General features: G+C 35.9%; 1 protein-coding gene across 1 annotated transcript; it reads left to right on the forward strand.

Annotated features, from left to right (window-relative positions):
* Window positions 1–341: 341 nt before the first annotated feature.
* Window positions 342–20830, forward strand: LOC306869853 (uncharacterized protein). Its single transcript, XM_079416779.1, has 7 exons — window positions 342–535; window positions 2707–2797; window positions 3564–3742; window positions 3906–3994; window positions 15912–16079; window positions 16185–16283; window positions 19826–20830. The coding sequence occupies exons 2-7, from the start codon at window positions 2714–2716 to the stop codon at window positions 20221–20223; spliced, it is 1017 nt and encodes a 338-aa protein (XP_079272905.1). The 5' UTR covers window positions 342–535; window positions 2707–2713; the 3' UTR covers window positions 20224–20830.
* The last annotated feature ends 6985 nt before the right edge of the window (window positions 20831–27815 follow it).

Genomic DNA, 27815 nt, shown 5'->3' on the forward strand with positions numbered 1-27815 from the left:
TTCGACTCCACTTTAGAGGTCATACGTAAATTCATTATCGCCCCCTTGTGTACTTAAGAGGTTGCTGCAGCGAGGTAAATAATGAAATTCCTAGTTAAACCGAGTAAAAGCTCTTAGAACATATTCTTTTGAGAAAAAAAACACTGCTTGTGGTTGAGGAACAGGACTGCGCAACAAGTTTTCAAACGGCTATCATCGTGTTATATGAGATTCATATTCAGACCTTTGTGAGAAATCCTTTAGAATCGTTATTTCCATTCAAGAGCAGTTCTCAATGAATGGACTTCGCCTGTGGCGGCGAGTGCTCGCAGATATTTTCTTCTGCGGCTGCAGCGGCTTTCAGTCACAGCAGTGCGAACATGTCGGGACATGCCTTTGTGTCCCAGCGCGCACCGCTCTGTCGCTCACCGGGCAAACGTGCCAGTCAACTTCAACCGCAGGCGAAACTGGACCGAGCTGACCCAAAGCCACAGGAGACGGTTACTTTAATGGGATAAAGAATTAAGTGACTGCTGAGCTTTGCCCCTGCTGCAATGTAAGTTTGGATGAAACTGTCCCTAATACATGACTTTACAGGAGATTGATGATGCCGATGCATTGCCCTTTACTTTTGTATCGTAGCAGTGCGCCCTACTTACGTTTGACCACTTTTCTTGTATTTTATGCCTCGGTTAGATTATTCCCAACAGATCATTTAACAGAGGTATGTTTGTGTTAAATGCACCTCATTGTGCGCTCTCCCTTGATCTGTTTCTCTGTTCTGAGATCTGGAATGGATGAAAGTGAATGGACATCAGGCTACTCTTTATTATTGAAACGAACGTAAAAAGCTTACTATAGTCTACATTACATGAAACTACAAAAACTTCTTTTTTTATTTTCCATTGTCTTTTTAATTCGCCAATTCGCTATAAATAATCAAATGGACTGTAAATTCTGAGCAAAATAATCTACGCAATATTAAAAAAAAAAAAAAAATCAGAGATACACCTAAAACTATATTAGATCGTTTTTTGAGTTTTTTTATTAATACGGACTGTCTTTGTTTTTACACATTCTGGTCAAGCAGTTGGCTAAAATGTTTTCGTAGGCTGCTTTAACATACACCTCAGAAACATTAAACCTAAAATTCAAATGTTCCAGGCATCAACAGGTTTAGAAATAGTTAGTTCTAGCTAAACAGTTGCATTTAAAATGGACATTTAAAATAACAAAAATATAATTTATAATTATATTTTTTATAACATAATTATATTTATAATTTATATTTAATTTAGCCTATATCTAGATGGAATTTAACCTTGAGCTTTGATTTTTAAATTCATTTTATTTCAGTTATTATAAGAAGTACACTGTACTTCTATACAGCTATAGTTGCCACATCTTTGCTGTAATATAGTCTAGCCTATAAACTAATCTACCAGTCAAATTTTTTTAAGAGTAAGATTTCTAATGTTTTTTAAATAATTATTTTCTGCTCACCCAGCATTTATTTGATACAAAATACAGCAAAAGCAGTCATATTGTGAACTATTTTTACTATTAGAACTGCTTTCTAAGATAATTTATTTCCGTGATCAAAGCTAAATTTTCAGCAACATTACTCCAGTCTTCAGTGTCACATGATCCTTCAGAAGTCATTCTAATATGCTGATTTGCTGTTCCAGAAACATTTTGTTGTTATTATTATTATTATCTACAGTTGAGTAAATTTTTTTCAGAATTCTTTGATGAATATAATTTTTATAAAAATTATTATTATAAAAATTTATATTGTTATTTAGCAATGATGCTTTAAATTGATCAGAAGTGATGATAAAGACATTTGTGACCCTGGACCACAAAAGCAGTCTTAAGTCGCTGGGGTATATTTGTAGCAATAGCCAAAAATACATTGTATGGGTCAAATTTATTGATTTTTCTTTTATGCCAAAAATCATTGGGACATTAAGTAAAGATCATGTTCCATGACAATATTTTGTAAATTTCCTACTGTAAATATATAAAAACGTAATTTTTAATTAGTAATATGCATCGCTAAGAACTTTATTTGGACAACTTTAAAGGCGATTTTCTCAATATTTAGATTTTTTTGCACCCTCAGATTCCAGATTTTCAAATAGTTATATCCCAGCCAAATATTGTCCTATCCTAACAAACCATACACCAATGGAAAGCTTATTTATTCAGCTTTCAGATGTTGTATAAATCTCAATTTCGAAAAATTGACCCTTATGACTGGTTTTGTGGTCCAGGGTCGCATTTATAATGTTGCAAAACATTTCTATTTCAGATCTTCTGGACTTTCTATTCATCAAAGAAACCTGAAAAAAAGCTGTTTTGAACATAATTAATTTTTTGTTGTTTTTATGTTTTTGTTTTTTTGAGCAGCAAATCAGAATATTAGAATGATTTCTGAAGTATCATGTGATTGGAGTAATGATGCTAAAAATTCAGCTTTGAAATCACAGGAATAAATTACATTTTAAAATATATTCAAATAAAAAACAGTTATTTTAAAGTAAAATGACATAATTTTAAGTTAATTTACACGTTTTCCCTGCTAACTTACTGCCAATTAACAATTAAGAACTTCACTGGAAATATACGGTATTTTGCATTCAGATCTCATAGTTTTGAATTAGTGTATTGTAAGCCCATGTTTGCATGCTGTATGTTTTAACTCTTTCTTTTTTATTCTGTTAGATATGAAATGGATTGCTTGATGGACGAGTATTACAATGGTGGACAATGTCATAAGTGCCCACAATGTCCACCTGGCCAAGAACTGAAAGAGGTGAGAGAAAGAGCGATGTTGGGTGTGAGTAAGCAAGAGAAATGCCCTGTTGTGTATCCAAAATTGAAGGATTACTGTAAAGCAAATATTTGAAAAATCATTCACTTAATTAATCACCATTTGAGAAGCCCAGAGGCTGTGTGAAGAAAACAACACCAATAATTAACTGTCACTTATTTTTAAACGCATGTAGATGAACGAATATGAATCCCAGCAGTCAAAGTCAGCAACCTGTTTGATTGACTTTGTAATACAGTAAAGCAGATACGGTTATATTTATAAACATTTGACTATGCAGTGAATATTTATCCTGCTGGGGGTGGGGACAGCTTCAACAAGCCTAAAGTTTGCTGGTCTTAGCTCGTGTTCAGTTGGTAAAGCTGGTCAGCAAACCATAGAATATATTAACTATACATAGAAAAGTATTGATAATGTGGCTTTTTTCAAATTATTGACGAAAATTGCAATTGTCTTCTGTTTGTAAGTAACTGTAGTTGTACCTATACTATAAAATTATTATTAATTGGTGTGTTTTATGTACATATATGAAGACATAACATGTTAAAAATGTCCAAAGAGAGCCCCAATTTGTGTTCTATGTAAGGATGCTGTAGTATCACATCCCTGCCACCAGAGGCTTACGCATGACCTTAAATGACTTGCAAACAGGGCAAGGTTACAAAGGTTACATTCTCAGAAAAAAAATGGACACATCCATTGTACTTATCGTATTACTGATTATGTTTGTGTGCTTGTGAGTTGTTAGGACTGTGGTTACGGTGTAGGTGTGTCGGCAGTGTGCGCCACATGTGATGTTCGGTGGTTTAAGGAAGCCTGGGGTTCTCACCTTTGCGCACTGTGCCAGAACTGCCGCAGACTCAACAGACACCAAATCAAGCACTGCACACACACAGACAATTCAGTGTGTGGAAGCTGCCTCCCTGGGTGAGACTTTCTCACACGCACTCACAAAACAACCTTTATGAAATATAATTGTGATCAACCCACACATGACTGATTGCATCCAACTTCACACCCAAAACTTCATAGACTCACACACACCTGTATCCTGTTTTTTAAACTGAAACCTTTTTTTCTCAAATTAAAGTTTCTACAGCAAATTGCGACTGGATGGACTAAAAGATTTGGAATGCCTTCCATGTGGCCCCGCACCCTTCAGGAACATACAGTGTAGCCGTGAGTAACATACCGGAAAATACAACTTACGCCATCATGATTGAGTCTGAGCACAGTGTCAAGTTAAAAGCATGTCTCCAGACTCCCTGTGCTCTGTTCAATTCTGTTACGGTTCATCCAACTGTTTCTGAACAAAATGCATCCTATTTAACTGCCCCATAAGCAGAGCTTCAGGGTTGGCCTGTGGTAAATATGATGCTCAATCAATCTAATGATACAGGGATTCCTTATAGCATTAGTCTGAAGTTAAGTGAAAATGAAAATTCTGTCATCATTTATTCATCCTCAGGTTATTCCAAGCCTGTTTGAGAGATTCCTTCTTCCGCACGTAATAAAAGGTCATTTTAATGAGTAACCATTTGGGTGAATTTAATAAAATGGCAGTAGATCCCCTGGCACCTGAGATTGTGACCAAAAAAAAGTCACCCGGGAGATCATTCTCTATACCCTCACCCTCCTTCATTTTTTTTTTTAAAGTTGGACATCAACTTTCTTAGTAGTCCTCAATACGTTCATTATAAACTATATAACAAGGAAAAAAAAATATATATATATACAGTGGGGCAAATAAGTATTTGATACACTGCCGATTTTTCAAGTTTCCCACTTACAAAGAATGGAGAGATCTGTAATTTTCATCGTAGGTACACCTCAACTGTGAGAGACCAGAAAAAATCCAGAAAATCACATTGTATGATTTTTAAATAATTAACTTCCATTTTATTGCATGAAATAAGTATTTGATCACCTACCAACCAGCAAGAATTATAGCTCTCACAGACCTGTTAGTTTGTCTTTAAGAAGCCCTCCTATCCTCCACTCATTACTTGTATTAATTGCACCTGTTTGAACTTGTTACCTGTATAAAAGACACCTGTTCACACACTGGGGTGGACTGGGGCCCATGCAAGATCTCGCCTCGTGGAGTATCAATGATCCTGAGAAAGGTGAGGGATCAGCCTAGAACTACATGGGAGGACCTGGTCAATGACCTGAAGAGAGCTGGGACCACAGTCTCAACGGTTACCATTAGTAATACACTACACCGTCATGGATTAAAATCCTGCAGTGCGTGCAAGGTCCCCCTGCTCAAGCCAGCACATGTCCAGGCCCGTCTGAAGTTTGCCAAAGACCATCTGGATGATCCAGAGGAGGCATGGGAGAAGGTCATGTGGTCAGATGAGACCAAAATATAACTTTTTGGTATAAAGTCCACTCGCCGTGTTTGGAGGAAGAAGAAGGATGAGTACAATCCCAAGAACACCATCCCAACCGTGAAGCATGGGGGTGGGAACATCATGCTTTGGGGGTGCTTTAATGCAAAGGGGACAAGGTGACTGTACCGTATTGAGGGGAGGATGGATGGGGCCATGTATCGCAAGATTTTGGGCAACAACCTCCTTCCCTCACTAAGCGCATTGAAAATGGGTCATGGCTGGGTCTTCCAGCATGACAATGACCCCAAACACACAGCAAGGGCAACTAAGGAGTGGCTCCGTATGAAGCATTTCAAGGTCCTGGAGTGGCCTAGCCAGTCTTCAGACCTGAACCCAATAGAAAATCTATGGAGGGAGCTGAAACTCCGTGTTGCCCAGCGACAGCCCCAAAACCTGAAAGATCTGGAGAAGACCTGTATGGAGGAGTGGGCCAAAATCCCTGCTGCAGTGTGTGCAAACCTGGTCAAGAACTATAGCAAACGTCTGACCTCTGCAATTGTAAACACAGGTTTCGTACCAAATATTAAGTTCTATTTTTATATTGTATCAAATACTTATTTCATGCAATAAAATGGAAATTAATTATTAAAAAATCATACAATATGATTTTCTGGATTTTTAAAAAATATTCTGTCTCTCACAGTTGAGGTGTACCTACGATGAAAATTACAGATCTCTCCATTCTTTGTAAGTGGGCAAACTTGAAAAAGCGGCAGTCTATCAAATGTTTATTTGCCCTACTGTAAAAGAATGCCTGTTTTCTGATCAATTTTTTATAAAAAGTGTATAAAGAGGTATGTAAATGTGTATTTTTTTTCCTGCTCAACTATATTTACATATCTAATGACTCAATACATGCAATGCACCTTTTTTCCTCGAGGTGGCGCTGTTTGATACACAATGGTGACGTGAGGTTTCGCTCATAATTAAGGCAGGCATAAAACAAAATAATATTATCAGCAAAAAATTAACTGGTTTGAATGGCTTTACTGCAGAGCAATTACTGTATACAGTGAAATATAAATGTCACTGTTATTTGATGGTGGATGTGGTGAATAAGCTGTCAGTGATCAAAATATTGATTTTGAAGACACTGAAAATGATAGTTTTGAGAATATGGTCGGAATCGCGAATATGAGCCATATGCTGCATGTACTGTGGAAGTACGCTCAGACGATGACAATAATGGTAAAATCATCTGCTCAAACTGAACCCTTTGAAGTTTCAAAAGGTAACGAAATATGCTTTATTGTGTTTTTCTGTAATTTTTCTTAAAATATCGAGAGCTTTTTTGCTATTGCAGCAGTTAGAGATCCATCCATGCTGGATATATAGGTCCGGGTCGAAAGACCCGAATATGTAATAATGATTGGCGAAACATTCATGCATTTAAGGGTTAATAATAGTTTAATGATAATTTTGTAATGGCTCATTTTAAGTGAAAAATAACCTTATATTTAAGCTATTTAAGTTTCACAGCCTGAATGTTTTTAAGCACCCATGTTAAAAGGATAGTTCACACAAAAATGAAAATGAGCACACACACAGAAAATGGTCTCTCAGACAGCGCACAAGTACTGAATTCAGTTCTTTTTGTATCTTATCGCACATGAACAGAGAAATACACACAAAATGATGTCAAATTGTCCATTTCGATGAGTATTCATGTAAACAGACTTGGTTACATTTAGTGAACAGAAGCAGTTAGAAGAATATCTGTTGTGTATCAGTATATTGCATCCATGCATTTGGTTTTAAATGAACAGCATGTTAATCAAGCAACAAAAGAAAGAGAGATAATCACTGAACTGCTAATAATAAGGATTAATATAAATGTAATAAATGTGTCTGCTTGAAAGAATAAAGAAAGTGGTAAGCAAGTTGGTATAAAGAATGTATATTATATAACCATTGATATTGTAGTGAAAAAGGACCATACTCTTTCTTGTTGCTCTTGTTTCTTTGAAATGTGTTTTTATTTAATTTTAATATAACGACATGTTGTGTGTTACAGCAGTTAAATGTGTGTCTATATTGCATGTTCAAATTAATACCATTCATATTACCAGGTTACCTGATGTTTTCTCCAGGAATATATAATGAGTTTAGAAATTTTAGAGAAATGCTTAATAAATACTGTCTAAACCCATTCGATTTTAGTCAACTAAATACTGTAGATTTAGTCTACAAAAATCTTATGGTATTTAGTCAACTACAACTAGACTAAAACTAAAACAAGTCAGATGACTAAAATATCAATCAAATTAAATGGCATTTTAGACAAAAGACTATGACTAAGACTAAATCAAAATTTGCAGTTAAAATTAACACTGAGCACAAGGGAAGTGGTGCTTAAACATTGGGTTACTTTTCACCAAACTCAAACAGAACATTTTAAAATGATCAGAATGTATTATTATTATTTTTATAGAATTTTTTTGCTGACTCACATACTGTAAGTTTGCATCGGTGCTAAAGAGTCACAAATTTATCATCACATAATTGAACCCCCCCCCCCCCCCCCCCCCCCCCCCCCCCCTTAATTTCATGCTTAAAGACACACTTCACGTTTTCATCCTCTAAAAGTTGTGGTACTGTCTTCACCCTTGCACACACTCATTCATTCCATGCTCTCATGCTCTTATCTGAGCTTCAGTACCTTTACTCCTTCTCTCACTGTTTTATCTCTATCCTCTATTCTCTCAACGTGATTACGGGTGAAGTAAAGGAGATGGTATTTATCCAGCAAGGATCAGTCAATGCTCTTTGAAAGTGGACTAAGGTTCGATCCTCCCTGAACCCACTTCATCATGGATTGACAGAGGTCTTTTAGTATTCTGCTGATCAGATACACGACCAGCATCAGGAAGAGGGGTGCTTAGCAAGAAACGAAAGGCAACAGAATAAGGCAGCTGTGTCATTCTTTGTCAAATCAACCAAATTTCAGAAACTGGGGGGGGGGGGGGGGTGTCAAAATGGCAATTTTCACCTGAGATTCAGAGCCAATTTACAGGGGGCTAAAAATTACTTCCGAAAGATGGCAGCATCGTATTGTTACTTTTACTCAGAGATTGGTAGGTCTATTAGTAAAATCTGTTACTTTAGCAATCATTGTTGCATTATGTGCCAATGGTGAGCGTTTAAAAAATGAGGAAAGGGCACTTTTCAAGTTTTTTGCAGGCCTGTAACTCAAAAAGTATTAAAGATATCTTAATGCCCTTTTAGATTTTGGGTCTTAACAAACTTTTCTTTTGGCATCTTAATTTTTAAGGCCCAATATGGTTTCGTTCCAGAGATATTGGGATCTCAATATGGCTCCTAGGGTAAATTGTTAAATTGTCAATGGTCAAAAACCAAATGTGGGTCAATTTGCAAAAATATGATACTTCTTTTCTTTTAAAGGTGGGGTATGTATTTTTTCAAAAACACTTTAGAAAACTGAGTCAGGCCGGTTACCAAAACAAACTTGTAGCCAATCAGTAGTAAGGAGCGTGTCTACTCATGATGTGGAAGAGAGAGCGCTCAGTGCACATGACAGACATTAGCCGAGCCGAGCGACGACAGAAAGATAGAGATGGTGGATAAAAAACAAAAGAGGAAAACGTCTACGGAACAAAAGAAGGCTTAAACCGTGTCTACACCAGACGCGATTGTTGTCGTGTCGCGCTGCACCGCGCCGCTCGCGTCCGGTTTAGGCACGGTGTTACGATAAGGCAAGAAGTAGGACCCGTGTAAATATCGGATCAGTTCAACTCAAGGAGCGGGAAGGCCTGTGATCAGATGTAGAGGTTGCTTTGTTTCTTCTCGATAGGTGAGTAACATTGGTTTTGCTTTGCTTGGTTTTATACAGTGCCTACAGAAAGTCTTCATACCCCTTCATTTTTTCACATTTTGTTATGTTACGTTATGTTAAACTGCTTTAAATTACTTTTTTTTCACATAAATCTACACTGCACTCACCATAATGGCAAAGCAAAAACCGGATTTTTAACAAGTTTGCAAATGTATTAAACAGGAAACACTGAAAAAATGACATTGTACAAGTCTTCATACCCTTTGCTTTGACACTTGAAATTTATATCAGGAGCATTCCAGTTTCACTGAATCGTATTTGAGATGTTTCTCTACTCTGACTGGAGTTAACTTGAGGCAAATTCAGTTGATTGGACATGATTTGGAAAGGCACACACGGTCTATATAAAGTTTAACAGCTGAAATGGATGTCAGAGCAAAAACTAAGCAATGAGGTCAAAGGAATGGCCTGCAGAGATGAGAGACAGGTTTGTGTTGAGACAGATCTGGGGAAGACTACAGAAAAAACATTCTGCTATATTGAAGGTTCACAGGAGCATTTGGCCTCCATAATCCTTAATGGATGAAGTTTGAAACAATCAGGACTCTTCCTAGATCTAGCCTCCTGGCCAAACTGAGCAATCGAAGGAGAAGGGTCTTGGTTGGAGAGGTGATCAAGACAGTGGTCACACTGGTTGAGCTCCATGATCTTATATGGAGATGGGAGAAACTTACAGAAGGACAAACATCACTGCGACTATCCACCGATCTGGGCTTGATGGCAAAGTGACCAAACTCAAGCTTCTCCTCAGTAAAGATACTCTGGTCTGATGAACCTCAATTCCTTATTCATGTCTGAGGGAAACCAAGCACCGTTTATCACCTGCATAATACCATCCCAACGGTGAAGCAGCATCATGTTTTTCAGGGACTTGGGGACTGGCAGGGACTGGGGAAATGATCAGAGAAGACTGAAAGCTGAATGCAGCAAAATACAGAGATATCCTTAATGAAAACCTGGTTCAGAGCACTCAGAGCACCTCAGACTGGGCAAGACAATGCAGGAGAGGCTTAGGGGCGACTCTATGAACGTCCTCGAGTGGCCTAGCCAGAGCTGGGACTTAGAACCAATCAGACATCTTTGGAGAAACCTATAAATGGCTGTCCACCGATGGTCCCCAGCCAACCTGAGATGATCTAAAGAGAAGAATGGCAAAAAAACTAAAACAAATGCAGATGTGTAAAGCTTGTTGCATCATACCCAAAAAGACCTGAGGCTGTAATTGTTGCAAAAGTGCTTTAACTAAGTTTTGAGTTAAGGGTATGAAGACTTGTGCAATGTCATTTTTCCAGTGTTTCCTTTTTAATAAATTTGCAAAGCTGTGATAAATCCGTGTTTTGCTTTGTCATTATGGTGAGTGGGGTGTAGATTTATGTGGAAAAAAGTCATTTAAAGCAGTTTAACATAATAGTGCAACATAACAAAATGTGAAAAAAAATGAAGGGGTATGAAGACTTTCTATATGCACTGTATATATAAATGTGTGACCCTGGACCACAAAACCAGTCTTAAGTCGCTGGGGTATATTTGTAGCAATAGCCAAAAATACATTGTATGGGTCAAAATTATAGATTTTTCTTTTATGCCAAAAATCATTAGGATATTAAGTAAAGATCATGTTCCATGAAGATATTTTGTAAATGTATTACCATAAATATATCAAAACTTCATTTTTGATTAGTAATATGCATTGCACTTCATTTAGACAACTTTAAATAAACTTTAAAGATTTTCTCAATTTCTTTATTTTTTAATAATTAATTATTAAATTAATTCCCATAATAATTTTTTCAAATATTGTCCTATCATAACAAACCATACATCAATGGAAAGCTCATTTATTAAGCTTTGGATGTGTAAATCAATTTGGAAAAATTGGCACTTAAGACTGGTTTTGTGGTCCAGGGTCACATATATATACAGGTGCATGTCATAAAATTAGAATATCGTGAAAAACTGCATTTTTTTGTAACTTATTTCAAAAAGTGAAACTTTCATATATATTTTAAATTCATTACATGTAAAGTAAGACAAATTAAAAGTTTTTTTTGTTTTAATTTTGATGATTAGAGCTTACAGCTCATGAAAGTCAAAATCCAGTATCTTAAAATATTAGAATATGTCCTAAGATCAATCAAAAAAAGGATTTGCAGAGCAGAAAAGTTCAAGTTCTTTAAAGTATGTTCATTTATGCACTCAATACTTTGTCGGGGCTCCTTTAGCACAAACTCCAGCATCAGTGAGGAATGGCATGGAAGCGATCAGCCTGTGGCTCTGCCGAGGCACTATTGAGCCTTCAGCTCATCTGTATTGTTGGATCGACTGTTTCTCATCTTTCTCTGGAAAATATACCATAGATTCCATATGGGGTTCAGGTCAGGCATGTTGGCTGGCCAATCAAGCACAGTAACATCATGGTCAGCAAACCACTTGAAGTGGTTTTGGCACTGTGGGCAGGTGCTAAAGTCCTGCTGGAAAAGCAAATCAGCATCTCCATAAAGCTTGTCAGCAGATGGCATAAAGTGCTCCAAAATCTCCTGATAGACGGCTGCATTGACTCTGGACTTGATAAAACACAATGGACCAACACCAGCAGACGTCACGGCACCCCAAATCATCACTGACTGTGGAAACGTCAAACTGGACTTCAGGCAGCTTGGGTTCTGTGCCTCTCCAGTCTTCCTCCAGACATTGATTTCCAAATGAAAGGCAAAATTTAAATTTTTGAAATAAGTTACAAAAAAAAAATTTGTTTTTCACAATATTAATTTTTTTTTAGATGCACCTGTATGTGTATATATATATATATATATATATATATATATATATATATATATATATATATATATACTATGGCTGGTAAGCGATTAATTTTTTTAATCTAATTAATTACATGATGTGGTAATTAATTAATCTAATTAATCGCAAATTAATCACACATCAAATTTGGCTGAGAAATCACTCCCAAAAGATCATTTGAAGTCATTGTTGTGTAAAGCATCAAACAGACATAACAAAAAATAGCTACATTTACATTAATTCATTTAGCAGACGCTTTTATCCAAAGTGACAACTGAGGAATACAATAAGCGAGCCATTATAAAGAGGCAAATAGACACAGGAAGTGCTTGCAATACAAAGTTTCAGGCATTGTTCAGAGTAAATACTAGCTAGACAGGGAGAGGTTAAGGAAAGAAAGTAAAGTGTTCATTTTTTTACTTTTTAATTTATTTATTTTTAAGATGAAGTCAAATGATGATGGAAGAGATGAGTTTTCAGATGTCGCTTGAAAATTGTCAGAGATTCAGCATTCCTGATTGGGTTAGGAAGTTCATTCCCATCTCGAGGTCCTTTGCCAATCCTATTTCCCTCTCTCCACCCAATGCCTTCTTGTCGTTACTCTACTGTCCTATCAAAATAAAAAAGCCATAAAAGTCCCAAAAATATCTTTAAAAAAAAGAGATCGCGAACACGATTCAAACACCAACGTGATTCTATTCCTAAATTACAATGATTAGGCTGTTTCAGTCTTCAACCGTGTCATTGAATCATTCATTCATAAATTACATGTGATTTTGCTTAGTTGTCCCATGTTTTTTTCTTCAGAATCAGTTATGTTCAATGCCGTTCTTTTGCCAGAGGGAAACAAGATACATGTCTAGTTTCAACATTATTTGTTCTTCAGACATTCCTCTTTAAAAAAAAGTAGTATCTTATTTTTGCAAATTGACCCACATTTGGTTTTTGACCACTAAAAATGTGCACAATTTAACAATTTACTCCTGGAGACATTGAAATTCCAATATCTCTGGAACTGAACAATATATAGGGCCTTAAAAAATTAAGACATCAAAAGAAACATTTGTTAAGACGCAAAGTCTAAAAAGGCATTAAGATATCTTTAAAACTTTTTGAGTTACAGGCCTGCAAACTTTGGAGAAAAAACTTGAAAAGTGCTCTTTCACCATTTTTGAACGGTCACCATTGGCACATAATGCAACAAAGATTGCTAAAGACAACAGATTGTATTAATAGACCTACCTATCTCTGTGTAAATGTAACATTATGATGCTTATGTAATCTTTCTGAAGTCATTTTTACCCCCCTGTAATTTGGCTCTGAATCTCAGGTGAAAATTGCCATTCCACCCCCCCACATACCCCCCCCCCCCCCCCCCCCCCTACAAAAAAAAAGAGGATTACTCAATAAATATTCATTCATGACATTTAATATTTAGGCTTTTATCACTTAACATGTTTATCTTTCTTAAATATTAGAAAAATGAAAGTGCCCCTATTATGCATTTTGGAACACAGCTCTAAGTGAATAAAAACATCCTGCAAAGTTTTAAATCTGAAAGTGCACTGTGTATAAAGTTGTCTCTCAAAAGAAAGAGTCGACTCCTAATCGTTAAAATTAGTTTGTTTTTTTTAAACGAATCCCAATCCGTTTCATGATGATGTCAACATGAAACATTACCATATTGCCCACCCGCTTGTTGGTCTTTTCGTGCTGGTCTGACTGAAAATGCAAATTCATTCTTTGCCACTAGGTGACCACGTACACACTGCAAGTTTCAGGAGTGACAACCGCATTTAAATGCAGGAGTGAGTCCCATAAATTATCGTTCCATGTGTGTACGGAACAGCAGTCACTCCCGCATTTGTAACTATAGAAACATTTTGCCATCTTGCAGGAGTGAGGAAGAATTTAGCAGTTTGGTATCTGTCATTTTTTGGCTAAAGACTCTTTATGTCCATTGATTTTAACTAAACTACCGCTAATAGACTTGCCACATTTTGTTTTTGCTTGGGAGGCTGCTTTAGAGAGCGCTGTCTTGGAGTGTTGCCATGTCCTCGTATTTACAAGCGCTTTAAGGCATGCTGTTTGGTCTTAGCTCATAAAGTTAGGCTTTTTATGGAGTTAAAATGGTCTGCTGCGGATATGTGATATATATGTGGGGATTTTTGTGCTATAAAACATAAAGCATTTTGGTATTTTAGTGTTTTTTTCTGCTTGTCCACTGACACTACCGCAGGGCTCGTGAGCACCTCTAGCCCCGTGTCAAAATATGCTAAGGTTAAGATTTCTTTCACTGTTATTTTCTTGCATTTCACATACAGACGAAGACACATTTCTGAAGCACGTTCAAACACATGATTAACAACTAGTTGTTCAGTTTAGTTCCGTACACACGGCATAGAATTTCTGTAAATGCGGTTGTCACTACCTGTACTTTTCGGGAGTTAATGCGGTTGTCACTCCTGTATCTTAGTGAATTATGTGTGTACAGCGATTATGCGATTAAGGAGTAAAAGGTGAACTGACAACTGAATTTAGCTGCAGTGTGTACGTGGCCGGTGCTGCTTTTGGAGCGGTAAAATAGTGGTTTCCCCGTTAATGGCTGTACACAAAGCAGCACTGCGCTCACAAACGCTGCTTTATCAGGCATTACAGGCGAGATGAAATGGATATGAGACCAATCGGACCAATCACCAAAGATTAGCATCACGCAAAGGAGGGGTTTGGAGAAATGAATCATTGAGCGAATCGTTTAAGAGTCTTTGAGCACGTAAGGTAAAAATAAATGCATATTATAAGACAATGAAAGTGTTTTTTGACCTTGCATGCATGTCAACCTATTGTTGGGGACTCCCAAAACCAAAATATGAACCTTTCATTACCCATAATAGGGGCACTTTAAAAATTTTAGCCGGGGGACCTCTGGTTGTGTTGACATGGAATGACCCAGCTGCTAGGGTGGGCGTATCGATCCTAATATCGATAGTATCGATACCAACGTTGGTATTGGTATCGGATCGATACTAGCCTGATAAGATCGATACTTTAGGTTAATTTTTTCTCCTATACACTTAATAACATTGCTTAATAAATACAACAAAGTGTAGACATGTCTGTGGGTGTATATTCCGCTCTTTTCACATCTTGTATGCAAGCATCGCTGCTCCTCCCCTGCTACGCTGTGTTTGGTTGTCATGCCATCACGTGACTCAGCGACTCCGAGCGCGAGCGGATACTTTTAGCTACAGATCGAATGATAGAACTCCGAGCTACAAAAGAAATGAAATCCTTCACATAGTGCATATTATACCTGTGTACCGAGTTTGTCCTTTTTATACAGTATCACTGTAAGGTGTGTGAGTTTAGCTTTTTAAAATTATTTCTTAATGCATTAAGACACTTTAAATTTTCATTATAACGGTTTTCTATTGGAATAAAATGCTTAACATGTTGTTTAGCATGTTTGCATATATATTCTGAGCTCAGCTGCTTGCAACATATTATATTTTATTAACAAGCTGTATACCGAATTTAGTCTTTATTTATTTATTTGGTCTTTATCACTGTCTTCCTCCATTAATTGCACCATATTAAATGTTTTTATATTGCAATTAGAGAAAATTTTTATACCAAAAATGGTACCAAAAAGTAGTTCATTGGACTTTTGTGTTATATTCCAAGTCTACTGCAGCCACACAATTTAGTTGTAAATGACTAATAATAATCTTCCTCTCCAGTGATCACCGAGTCAGTGAGTTGAACTTGAGAACTGAATCTTTAAACAAATCATTCTTTTGACCACTGATTTATTTTTTCAATTTTCTGTTTCATTTAAATCAGTCAGATTAACATTTTTACTATTTACTAACATAGTAAAAGACCCAAAACATACAACCTTCAAAGTACTTAATTACCAAACCAAATAAATAAATAAAATGACTGAATTACCTGCTCAACAAAAGAAAGAAAGAGTAAATAATGACAACATTTTAGAATGAAAGTTGATTTTGGTAGTATGTATTCTAACGGATTCTTCCATTTTTAGGAGAAGAAGGGACTGGTGTTGCAAAAGCCCTCACCTCAGCACCTCCCATCCATGATGTATCGTCCATAGTGACCGCTTGTGCAGCAACAGCTATATTAACGACCGTCCTATTTACAATTGTGTGTGTCACCTACCAGACACGGTCTACACTCAGGAAAACATGCAAACGTATGAATATACATACACTGAATATACTGTACATACAAAAGTAATCCACTTAACCTCTAGGTATGACTTAAAACAAACGTAACTCCCATTTCATTCAACCTCTAGGTTGTTTATCACCAGTCAGTAATGGTCACCATGATGCAGCTTCGGTTCCAATGACAACCCTACACACAGTGATGCCGGGCACAGAAGTGGACACATCAAGTAAGTGTGCATGACAGGTTGTGAGTTACAGTTCGATTACAGACACAATGAGAATGTGATGTAAAAAATAAACAACTAAGTGTAGTCAACTGTGCTATTTGGGACACCATGAATATGAACTAAAACGCGTTTTTAGCATACTATCTTTTTAGATGTCTTTTTAATAGTCACCACTTGAAGTGCACTTGAGTGTACTAGTGTATGAAATATGGGTTGAAGTGTACTACAAGTGGTATCTAAATACATTTTTTAAATACAGAGATAGTATGTTAAATGCACATTTTAGTTCATATTCATTTAGTTCATGTCAGAACTAAATTATACAGAATTACCAAATTTTGCCATAAGTCAAACATATTAAGGTTCTGCAATATATAAATATATTGTGGAAACTTAAATTCCTGTAGAGCTGCTTTGCAACGATTTGTATCGTAAAACGCGCTATACAAATAAACTTGAATTGAATTGAATGTCCCAAAATAGCACAGTTGGGTACACTTAGATGATCTTAAGTTTATCTTAAGAAGTATTAAAGAATAATTTTTAGTATATTAGGTACAAAATTAGTGCGCAAAAAATAGAGCACTATAAGTGCATTATGAAAGTGTTTCTTTTCTTTTTTTTTACTTGGGTTCGCTCTCCCGAATCAAACTTGCGAAGTCCGAGCTACCAAGGACAAAAGTCCGAACTTTGTGTACTTGGTATTGAAAAACGGCTAATGACTCGTAAGTAATGCAGGTGTTTTGTAGTTGGATGTAAAAGTGAACGCAAGACATCAGAGCCACTGAGGATGCATTGGATTTGTTTTGGTTTTAATGGTAACGTGCTACCAAATACACCTAAATTCACTAATGTCTGCGCAAATCGTTTTACTCCAGACTGCTTTCTAAACGAAGGAGAATTCAACGCAGGTATTGCTAAAAAGTTTAAACTTAAGGATGGATCAGTGCGCAGTGTTTGCGATCCAGATGCACCTCTGGAAGTAAGTCCCACACTTTATATTTCTAATGATTATTTGCGAATCGCCTTTCCTCTTCCACAGAAGAGACAGGCGGGGTGAGCAGAGCTCATTAGCATTTAAAGAGACTAGGGCTGTCGCAATTCGTCGATTTTATTCGACTATTTGATTTTTAAAAATCCTCGACTTCATTTTGTTCGTGTCGACTAACTGGCAAAATACCGGAAGTGGTGCATTTCACAGACGAGAATCCATAAAACACATTATTAGACTGTTTTCCAAGGCTGCAATCGCTGCATGATATATTAAACCCATTTAAAACTCATAATTAAGCATAATTGTGAATTCACAAACGCTATGATTTAATTAAATAATTATATGCGATGCAGTTCTAATACAGTATAGCCTATGCGCTTTAATTATTTACATGCGTGTAGGTTACATCCGTGCGTCACACAGCGGCTCCGTTCACAGTAGTTCCACAGACACTACAGGCCCCCTGCAGGCCTTTGTTGTAATGCGTAATCTACATTAGCTCTATTGTTTATAATACATTATGTATTTTAACAGTTTTGTTCTATAAAACCATATGATTTCTTGCTTTTGATCCTTTATTTGAACCAATTATTATTGCCTCATTGCTATTATATATGTATTTTAAGTAATTTTAAAAGCTATTGTTCACTTCTATTTTTATTACCACAAAAAAATTGTAATTATAGGGCCCTATGAAATATGTTTCTATTTCCAAATTAATATTTTTTTTGCCATTTTCATTTTTCTATACTCTGTTTTAATGGTTAAATTAAATTTAATTAATCAAAAAGCCCGTCCAATTAATTGAGTTTTACAGTTTTATCATTACCAAATTCTGTTTTCCATTATTTTCTGGATTTCATTTGAATTGTTCCATTAAATTTTAATAATCAAAAGCATCTCCAAATAATTGATTTTATTTATTTAAAAAATTTTTTTTATTTTTTTATTATTATTCAGAAATACTGCACGTTTACATTTTTCTCCTAAATAAATTCTGGTCAATAATATTTCTGGTAAATACTCCTTTAAAAAGTGTTTCTTGATTATAATTGAATTATTAGTAGACTAGAACACGTGGATATGTTATCATTCTTACACTATAATACTGAACTTTGATTTCAGCGATTTGGAGATGGACATTTGCTTCTTGCACTCTGTTGAACTTTATTTTGCTTTAGAAAAAGGATTTCATAGAAATTTGGATTTCATTTTGTTTAATAAAATATAGTTTCATAAAATATTCATAAGTAAAATTGTTGATTTTTTTTTTTTTGCGGGAAATTAAATTAGTCGATAGATTAATCGAAATAAAAAGTTGTTAGTGGCAGCCCTAAAAGAGACATGCATGAAACAGGTCACTATGACCAGAGCTGTTTTTGACAAGGTAAAAATGCTGTTATTTTACATGACCATTGAGGAATTTTAACCAAAGTATGTTGCAGACATTTCATGAAGAAAGAATCATGCCAAATTGTGGAAAGTGGGCATCCAATGTCCCCTTTAAAATAGTCTCAGCATGACAATGTGGTGTTTCTAATAGGGGCCTGGCGTTATCCCGTTATCAGTTGCCACGAAAATGAAGGAAACAATATCCTCTCTGTTGTTCTGCATTGAAATGGACTTTAAAGGGGTCATAAAATGCCTTTTCAGATGTTTATACATACTATGTTTCTGGGGTGAATTTGTGAAGTCCGTAACAGTCCGTTGTGAAATGTGAGGAACAAACAAAAACTATTTAGTCGCTCACGCACGTCATTAAAAACAAACTTCAGCCATGCATTTCTCGGATCTTTAGGAAGGCCTTTTGGAGAGTTTCTTTACATTCACTGACAGAACAATGCCTGAGTTTGACAGTCTAATTTGATATTTTTATCCAACAGCAGTATCGCTCTTGTGATTCATAGACAGACCTGAGTTGTTCAGAACACTCCGCCTTGATCACGTAAGACCATGACGCATGTTAAGGGCGTGATGAAGGGATATTTCAAATCCGGGCGTTTCAGAAGAGTAGAAAATAATAATTCATATTTTTAACTGAGGTATTTTAAATGAACCACAAAAGAAGATTTTTAAAAAAAATCTTTATAAAGGCAGTGGATAGCGATCAGCATCAAGTTTTCAAAAATAGGTGAAAAAAAATATCACAGAATGGTTCCATACAACAAGTGCCATATATTCCACGTGTTCTGGGGGTATATTATAGCTAAATTTGAAATATTATTTAACAACGATTCTGACCTTGGCTGTTGGTCTCTGAAAATGACTCATTAAAGTTACCAATGGGAAAATGAGCTTAATTTTAGATATTTTCTCTGAAATTAAGGCTTATTATATGACACTTTGATTCTCGAGTAAGTTTATCTTAGGTTAAGATATTTTTAGAAGAGAACAAGACATAATACAGTATATAGTAAGAAATATGACACCAAAATCATCAGTGCTTATAATTACAGTATATGTATTTGCATACAGTATGTATTTAAAAGAAAGAAAGAAAGAGATGCGATGATTGTGTGCCTGACTTGTTTGGTCTGTGTCCTGTAAGATCCTTGCATGCTATTGAAGGACCCCTGCACGCTTGATGACATCACCACCACGATGTCCTCTGATCTTGGCCTGCATAGGTGTGAGGTTCTTCCTCTGGTGCGAAGCTCATCCTGCACAGATCCTGCTACGGGAGTCCTCATGCAGGCAACAGAAACACCTGAAGTTTCTTCTTCAGACTCTGCCCTCTGCAGCCAGCATGTCATTCTCACTCTGGTAGAAGGACAGTCTACAGTGAGATCCTGCTGTGCCGCAGAGCAGCGAACAGCCTGGGGGCTTCATGCTCCTGTAGAGTGCACTGAACTGGACCTTCAGTATCTCTCCATCGCCCCGGAGCTCCAAACATTCAGACCTTCAGACTTCATAGCCAGAAATATCCCACAGTGCCCTCAGGCCTGATTCTGCAGGACCTGGAGAGAAGAGAGCGAGAAGAGAAAGTGGAAAAGGAGACTGTTATTCTGTTAAAGTGCCCCTATTATGGTTAATGAAAGGTTCATATTTTGGTTTTGGGAGACCCCAACCAACAATAGGTTGACATGCATGCTAGTTATGAAAGGTTCATATTTTGGTTTTGGGAGACCCCAACAATAGGTTGACATGCATGCTAGGTCAAAAAACACTTTCATTGTCTTATATTATGCATTTATTTTTACCTTACTTGCTCAACGACTCTCAAACAATTCACTCAATGTTTAATTTCTCCAAACCCCTCCTTTGCGCTAATCTGCGGTGATCGGTCCGATTGGTTTCATTTTCATTTCATCATGCTTGTAATGCCTGATAAAGCAGCATTTGTGAGCACAGTGCTGCTTTGTTTACAGCGTTAGCGGGAAAACCGCTATTGTACCGCTCCAAAAGCGGCACCTAGTGGCAAAGAATGAATTTGCATTTTCATTCATACCAAAGCTAAAAGACCAACAAGTGGGCGGGCAATATGCTTATATTTCATGTTGATGTCAACACGAAATGGCTTGGGTATTCGTTTTAAAAACAACTCGTTTCAATGATTCAGAGTCGACTCTTTATTTTGAGAGACAACAACTTTATACACAGCGCACTTTCAGATTTGCAGGATGCTTTCGTTCACTTAGCTGTGTTACACACAGCATGAAAGGTAATTTTCAGAAATCCATAATAGGGGCACTTTAAGTCAATGTACTGAAGTCGCAATTAATAGAAGTAGCAACATATGTTTTCTTCAGTATTTTGATGTACATCTGAGTGAATTGGATTATGAAAGAAGGAAAAAATATAGAGGGGGACTTAGTTCTATCCATTGCTTGTTGATCATTCACGAGAAGATAACATATTTAGAAAATATTCATGTAATTCTGACTTTAATTGAACACCACTTATTTACATTTAAGGAAAAGTTCACACAAAATTACAATTATGTCAGTATTACTCATTCTCTTCAGTCTCTTGTCAATATAAACCTGTAAGCTTTTATAATTATAATGTCAGAATTTTAATTGTGAATGGTTTAAAATAGTTTCTTCAGTGAAAGTATAATAGCTGGAAAAACATGAGGGTAAATAAATGATGACAGAATTCAAATTACACTCCCATTCAAAAGTTTGGGATACGATTCATTTTCAGAATTAATACATTTAATAAATTAATTGATTACATTTTTTGTGGATTCAAAATTAGTTAATGAAGTTTAGAATACAAAAAAAAATAAAACATTTTTCAGCTTTGATAATAATAATAATAAATGTTTCTTGAGCACCAAATGAGCATATTAGAAGGATCATGTGAAACTGAAGACTGGAGTAATGGCTGCTGAAAACAGCTGGAATAAATTACATTTTAAAATACATATATAAAAAGAAAAATATCTCACAATTTTTACTGTAATTTTTGATCAAATAAATGCCACTTTGGTGAGCATGAAAGACTTCTTTCCAAAAAATTAAAAACCCAAATGTTCTGGACATAGTGTACCCCTTTAAATTTTGTAGATGTAAGCTCACTCCTGCGGTCTATGTTCAAAGCCCAGGAAATGGATCACATCCTCCTGAAACTGAAAACTGAATGGTAATTCACTCCAGTTGCTAAATATGTTAATGTAGTTAATGTAGAGATTCTACGAAAGGCATGTGTACCTCTAATTTTACACACACACACACACACACACACACACACACATAATATTCCAAGCTTCAGTATTTAGACAGGATTTAACAAAATGTATCCAAAAATTCAAAAGTAAACAAATTAAAGTACACAACCACTAATGTACATTAAATGAACTGCACAGAGCACACAATGTTTTCGATACTCCTAAAAACATAATTTAACTTCAACAAGCGTGTGCAAGCCTGTCTTAAAACACGTGCTTTACAGTTCTTTGAAGAAGACTGCAGTTAGTCGCCTGAGGAGTGAGATCTATTGTAGAAGTGTTATGGGCTAACGGTGGTTCTTTAGTCATTAGGTGTGTCTGTGAATATATAAAAATGTTTTTGAGGTGGTTTGGTGGACAGATGCAGATGGGATGCCACAGGTGCCACAAAAACTGTACAATATTGCAATGGATATTCGGCTTTGCTCTGTACAAACTGGTTTTTATACTCCATATGTGTGGCCCTCACTTCATAGGCTTTGAGCTTGAAAGTATAAAATAATGCAACAAAAATTATAATTCTGAAATATTTGAATTCCTATTTAATTCTGGTGACATTAAAGTGCATTTTTAAAAAACAGCAGTTTGTTAGATCTATTTCCTGAGTAGTTTCAGAGTTGGCATTTCAAGTTGCTGGGAATGAGGCATAGCAATGACCTCTTCAAAATGGACCACATCCAAAAAGGCATTTAAAGCAATTGTTCCTCTTTTTGCACCTTAGATAAATATTACTTGTCATTTGTAGAGCTAATTTAAAAGCTTGAACATTTTAACATTAATGTGATTTTTCTTCTACTGTAAAATGGTGCTAGTTTCTTTTTTGTATATTTTGCATATTTGTAGCCAAACTTTGCTATGTCTGCCTGCATTTTGTTGTGCTAATTTTTTTTATTGAGAATTGTGTTAAAAACCACACATTCATATTTACATTCATGTAAAATATGTCAGAGTTCTATTGTTTTTTTTCCCAAAAAATCTCATCAGTGTTAAACGTGTACTGTGTTGTATTGTAGTAAAAGTAGGATTTTTTCTATTTTAAGTTGAATGTGTTCTTACTCAATGAATCAGGTAATATTGCAATGATGATATGCTGTTGTCAGTGTTGTTTAGTTTAGTATATTTCAAATAAATAATTGTTCTACTTTTTTCATTATGCCAAAATCAGATTGTTGTTCATTTTGCATCAGTACACCAATGCAAGGTGTCGCCAAGTCAATGAATAAAACATACATTAAAACAATTATTTGGGTAATAATTTATTTTAAAAAGGTTGACCTTTTTATATATCAAACTGAAAATGCACAAGCTGCACTGAAAGAAAAACTCATATTAAGATGTGACTGCCATCTACTGTTCATTTGTAAACAATGGAGGTTTATCTTTAGCAGCACCTGCCATTAGTGCCTATTTGCTGAAACTTCAGGTCATTTGATCTGCCCTTTCTTCTGAGATATTTGCATGTGTATTTACATTTTACAATAAAGTTGGGGATGACGAAAAACAAAATACGGGAGCTGGGCTTTTGAAAAATAATCCATCAAAAATGTGTAATCCAGTGTTAGCCTAATTGATTAAGATTTAGACTTTTTCACATTTGGTAAACAAATGGTTTACTGTGAATTAAGCAGAATCCAGAATACTAATCTGTCTATGTTTAAGAAAAAAAATAAAAAATTATTTCAACACCTCACAGGTGAACACACAGGAGAGATGCATATGGCCTGTATACGAAATAGAGATTGTAGAGTCCCCTACTGTATCAATTGCAGCTCATTACTGCAAAAACTTGAGCTGACAGAGCTAGCTGAGATGACAAGGAAGGAGATGAGACTCTGGTGCATCTAACAAGCAGAGAAAGATTTTTCATATTCCATTACATGGCATTCAGCTGTGCCATTGAGAGCCCACAGGAAAGAAAAACCTCTTCAATATCCCTGCATAAAGAGAGCAAATGGAGACATTTGTTTAAATCTCCTGCTTCTTGGAGTTTTTTTTTTTTTTTTTGAATTCTGAGGAAAAAGACCCCAGTAATCCCCACTGCGCTCAAAATGTGCACATATTAGCCAGGATATCAAAGTCTACAAGACGAAAAGGAATAATTCAGACAAAAATTAAAATGTTCTGAAAATATACTGAGGCCATTCAAGATGTAGCTGAGTTTTTTCTTCATCAGAATGGATTTGGAGACATTTAGCATTACATCAATTGCTCACCGATGGATCCTTTGCAGCGAATTGGTGCTGTCAGATCAAACAGCTGATAAAAATATCACAATCCACAAGTAATCCACACAACTTCAAATCCATCATAATATTTTTTTACGTCAAACCATTGCTAAAATATGTCATATTGCTTTCTCCAGTGAAAAAACGTTGTCTTGTTTGAATCAGAAGAAAAATATGCACAGATTAAGAACCATTTACAAGCAAAAACAATTCCAAACTCCAACTCCAAAACCATTTTAAGCAAATATGTCTATAAGTTTTGATGTCACAGGGAACTTTTCTGCTAGAGGATGTGCTGTTATGGATTTTGTTTCTACAAGACATTAATTGATGGATTGAAGTCGTGTGGATTATTGTGATGGTTCACCGCAGACAATCCACTGGTGGGCAAGTGTAGTAATGCTAAATTTCTCTAAATCTGTTCTGTTGAAGAAACAAGCTTATCCACATCTTGGATGGCCTAAACGGAAATTATTTAGATTAATTTGTAATTTTTGGATGAACTGTTCCTTTTCGTTTAAAACTCTTTGGAAATTTGAGGGGAAAATGAGACAACGGGCTACTAATGTTGAAATGATACTGAGAGCTCCATTAAGCTATAAGCCTGTGAGCAATTAAAAATCTCTTCATGTTATTCACAACAAATCATATTTCTTTAAAAACTATCCTAAAGATTGGAAGTTAGATGTAGATTAACTGTAATAGCGATCATAGTTCCTCCCTAGACTACTTAATTCAAATGAGTTCATGTAGATCAAAAATGAAGATGGAGATGGAATGTGCTGGAGGGATAAACTGTCAAGGGATTGGCTATATATGCACAAGTTCTTATGCGCTGTGATCGACAGGACAAGATGAACAAGCTCTTGAATTGACCTATCATTTGGGAAACAATTAAGTGAATAAGTGGGAAATCTTGTCAGGTGCTCTGGGAATAAGAGGTGAAAGACTGATGAATGATAAGATTTGCCAAGATTAAATTAATGTTTGTGGGACATTGCTTTAACTCAAATGGGGGCAGATGAAGACAAGGTTACAGTTATTCTAAAAACCCCAGATCAAGGCTGTCTCTTGAAGACCTTGACTGACTTGGCAATTACTTGAGGAAGTGAGAAATAAAACCGCACAGAGACAGAATACAGTGCGTAATGTCACTGGTGCAGAATACATTAGCTAGAAATAGGCTATTATACATCCTATTGCTTCTTGTCCTATAGTGCAATGACATTATATCTCACTGGAACATGCTAAACAGAGCACTCAGAGTAGCAGAATAAGCCCCCCAAAATGCACATGACTGAGAAGATGACAGTATAGTTCACTGTGGACACTATTATTCAGCTGCCAGAGGGGTGGATGTGTCCAGTTCAGAATCAGAGTGAGTCTGATACTAAAGTTTTCTTATTACAGCACAATATTAGATTCCTTCTTATGCATTCAATTTTCACACTCTGTACAACTGCAGATGGGAATTTCTTAAAAGGGATGTTCTTACAATTCCTTCCATCTAATGGGATAGTTCACCCCCCCCCAAAAAACAAGTTTACTCGCTTACCTTTATTTACTTTGTCATCATTCACTCTTAGAAATAAAGGTGCAAAAGCTGTCACTGGGGTAGTACCTTTTCAAAAGGTATGTATTAGTACTTAAATTGTCCATTTTTGAACCTAATAGGTACAAAGTATACCTTTTAAAAAGGTACCGTCCCAGTGACAGCTTTTGTACCTTTATTCCTGAGACTATTTATACTCCCATGTTGTTCTAAACCCATGATTTGACTTTAACTGAACACCACTGAAATAATGAATAATAGCATGGTCACTCTTTTTCAAGAAATAACCATTAACAGGGCATATAGACATAAAGTTGAACAAAAGTACTAAAAAAGTAATCCATCCGGACATTAAATAGCCAATTAAGAGAACTTCAGTAAATACGTTTAGCTGCAAGAGCTCTGCTGTTCATCACATTCACAGCCAAGTTCATTTGAAAAACAGCAATAGGCTATAGCGTGAGTGTTATAGCTTTTATAGGCAAGAGCTTGCATGCTGAGCTCCAGGTTATTTTGTCTGTTTTGCTCCCCCAATGAAAGTATCTCCAAACGAAGTCAAAGCACAACCTTTGCACGTCTTTGAGCATCAGCGGGCTATGGAGGACCAAGAGTGCCGCTTAAAAATAAATGTATACAAATTAATTGACATATTTAAAGATGTTTATTTAATTTATTTAACTATTTTTGTAAATCCAGTGGTCAAATGCTGTGTATAGTCACTTGACTAATGACAGTGGGCTATATTTTAAGCAGTAAGGAAAGGCAAGTTTAATTATATAGCACATTTCATACACAATGGTAACTCATAGTGCTTTACATAAAATTAAGTGAAAAATTATTTAGAAATTGATTTAAAATGAATGTAAAAACAGTTAAAAATAGAAAATGATTATAGCCTACATAAAAATTGAGCACAGTGCTCAATAAATGCACATAAACAGATGAGTTTTGAGTCAGTAAGCTATTAGGAAGGAACATTTAAAATATGAAAAAGAGGAATTAGGGAGAATCAATAAGTTACAAATAATTTACTGATTTTGTGTGAATAATAAGTAATCATGCAATCAAAGTAACTGTAGTCTGATTAGGAGTAGCCTATGTTAAAATGTAATTTAAAGGGGTCCTATTATGCTTTTTCACTTTTTGAATTTTAGTGTGTAGTGTGTATGTTTGGGCATAAAAATATCTACAAAGTTACAAATCTCAAAGTCCACTCCAAATGGAGATATTTTGTAAAAAAAAAAAAATCCCTTTTCAAGAACTACAATGAACGGCTCGTTTGGGGTTAAGGCTAGAAGGGATACGTATGGCACTACTGAGCATGCGCACATCAATACAGCAGCGTAATTTTTGTCACACTGTACAGCAATAATTACTATATTTATCATTATTGTAAGGGGTAGGTTTAGGGTTGGGGTAGGTGTAGGTGTAGACGTTAATAAAACACAATCTAATAGGTAGAAAAATTATTTCATTGTTCGTATCCGGTCGGAGCTGTATCCCTTCTAGCACAACCCTCGTTTGGACTACAGCGTTGTTTTCCGGTGTTTGTGATATCACAAAACAGTCCATTAGAATATCATTAAAATAAAATCCCGCCTACGGAAATTCGAATGGTTTTGGGGGGTGGGGAGAACACTTGGTTGAGCACTGCACGTTTTAAAATCAAAACCCGGTGCTGGTGTTTTTATATCACTGTATTTCTGAAGGAAACTGTCTGTCTTCAGAAAATTATGGATGTCATTTTCATTTCAGCTTGCATGTAATGTCTGATAAAGCAGCGTCTGTGAGCGGAGCTCTGCTTTGTGTACAGTGATCACAACACATTTCGTTTTTCGGAAGGCGGGCCTTCATCAAACCCGCGAACTAATTGAGCAGTTTGTGCCAGGCTGGGAAGAAAAGTATTGTAATAATGTAAATTATGTGAAAAATAATGCGATTTTCGAACCACCAAGCATGAGAGCATGTTCTAGTACACCCACAAAACAAAATCAAGACTTTGTAAAATAACATAATATAGGACCCCTTTAATCTAACTACAAGTACTTTTAAGGCACATTCCTTATGAGAAAATAATGAAATAATTCAG

This window comes from Barbus barbus, assembly GCF_936440315.1.
Source record: "Barbus barbus genome assembly, chromosome: 5".
Taxonomy (NCBI): Eukaryota; Metazoa; Chordata; class Actinopteri; order Cypriniformes; family Cyprinidae; genus Barbus; species Barbus barbus.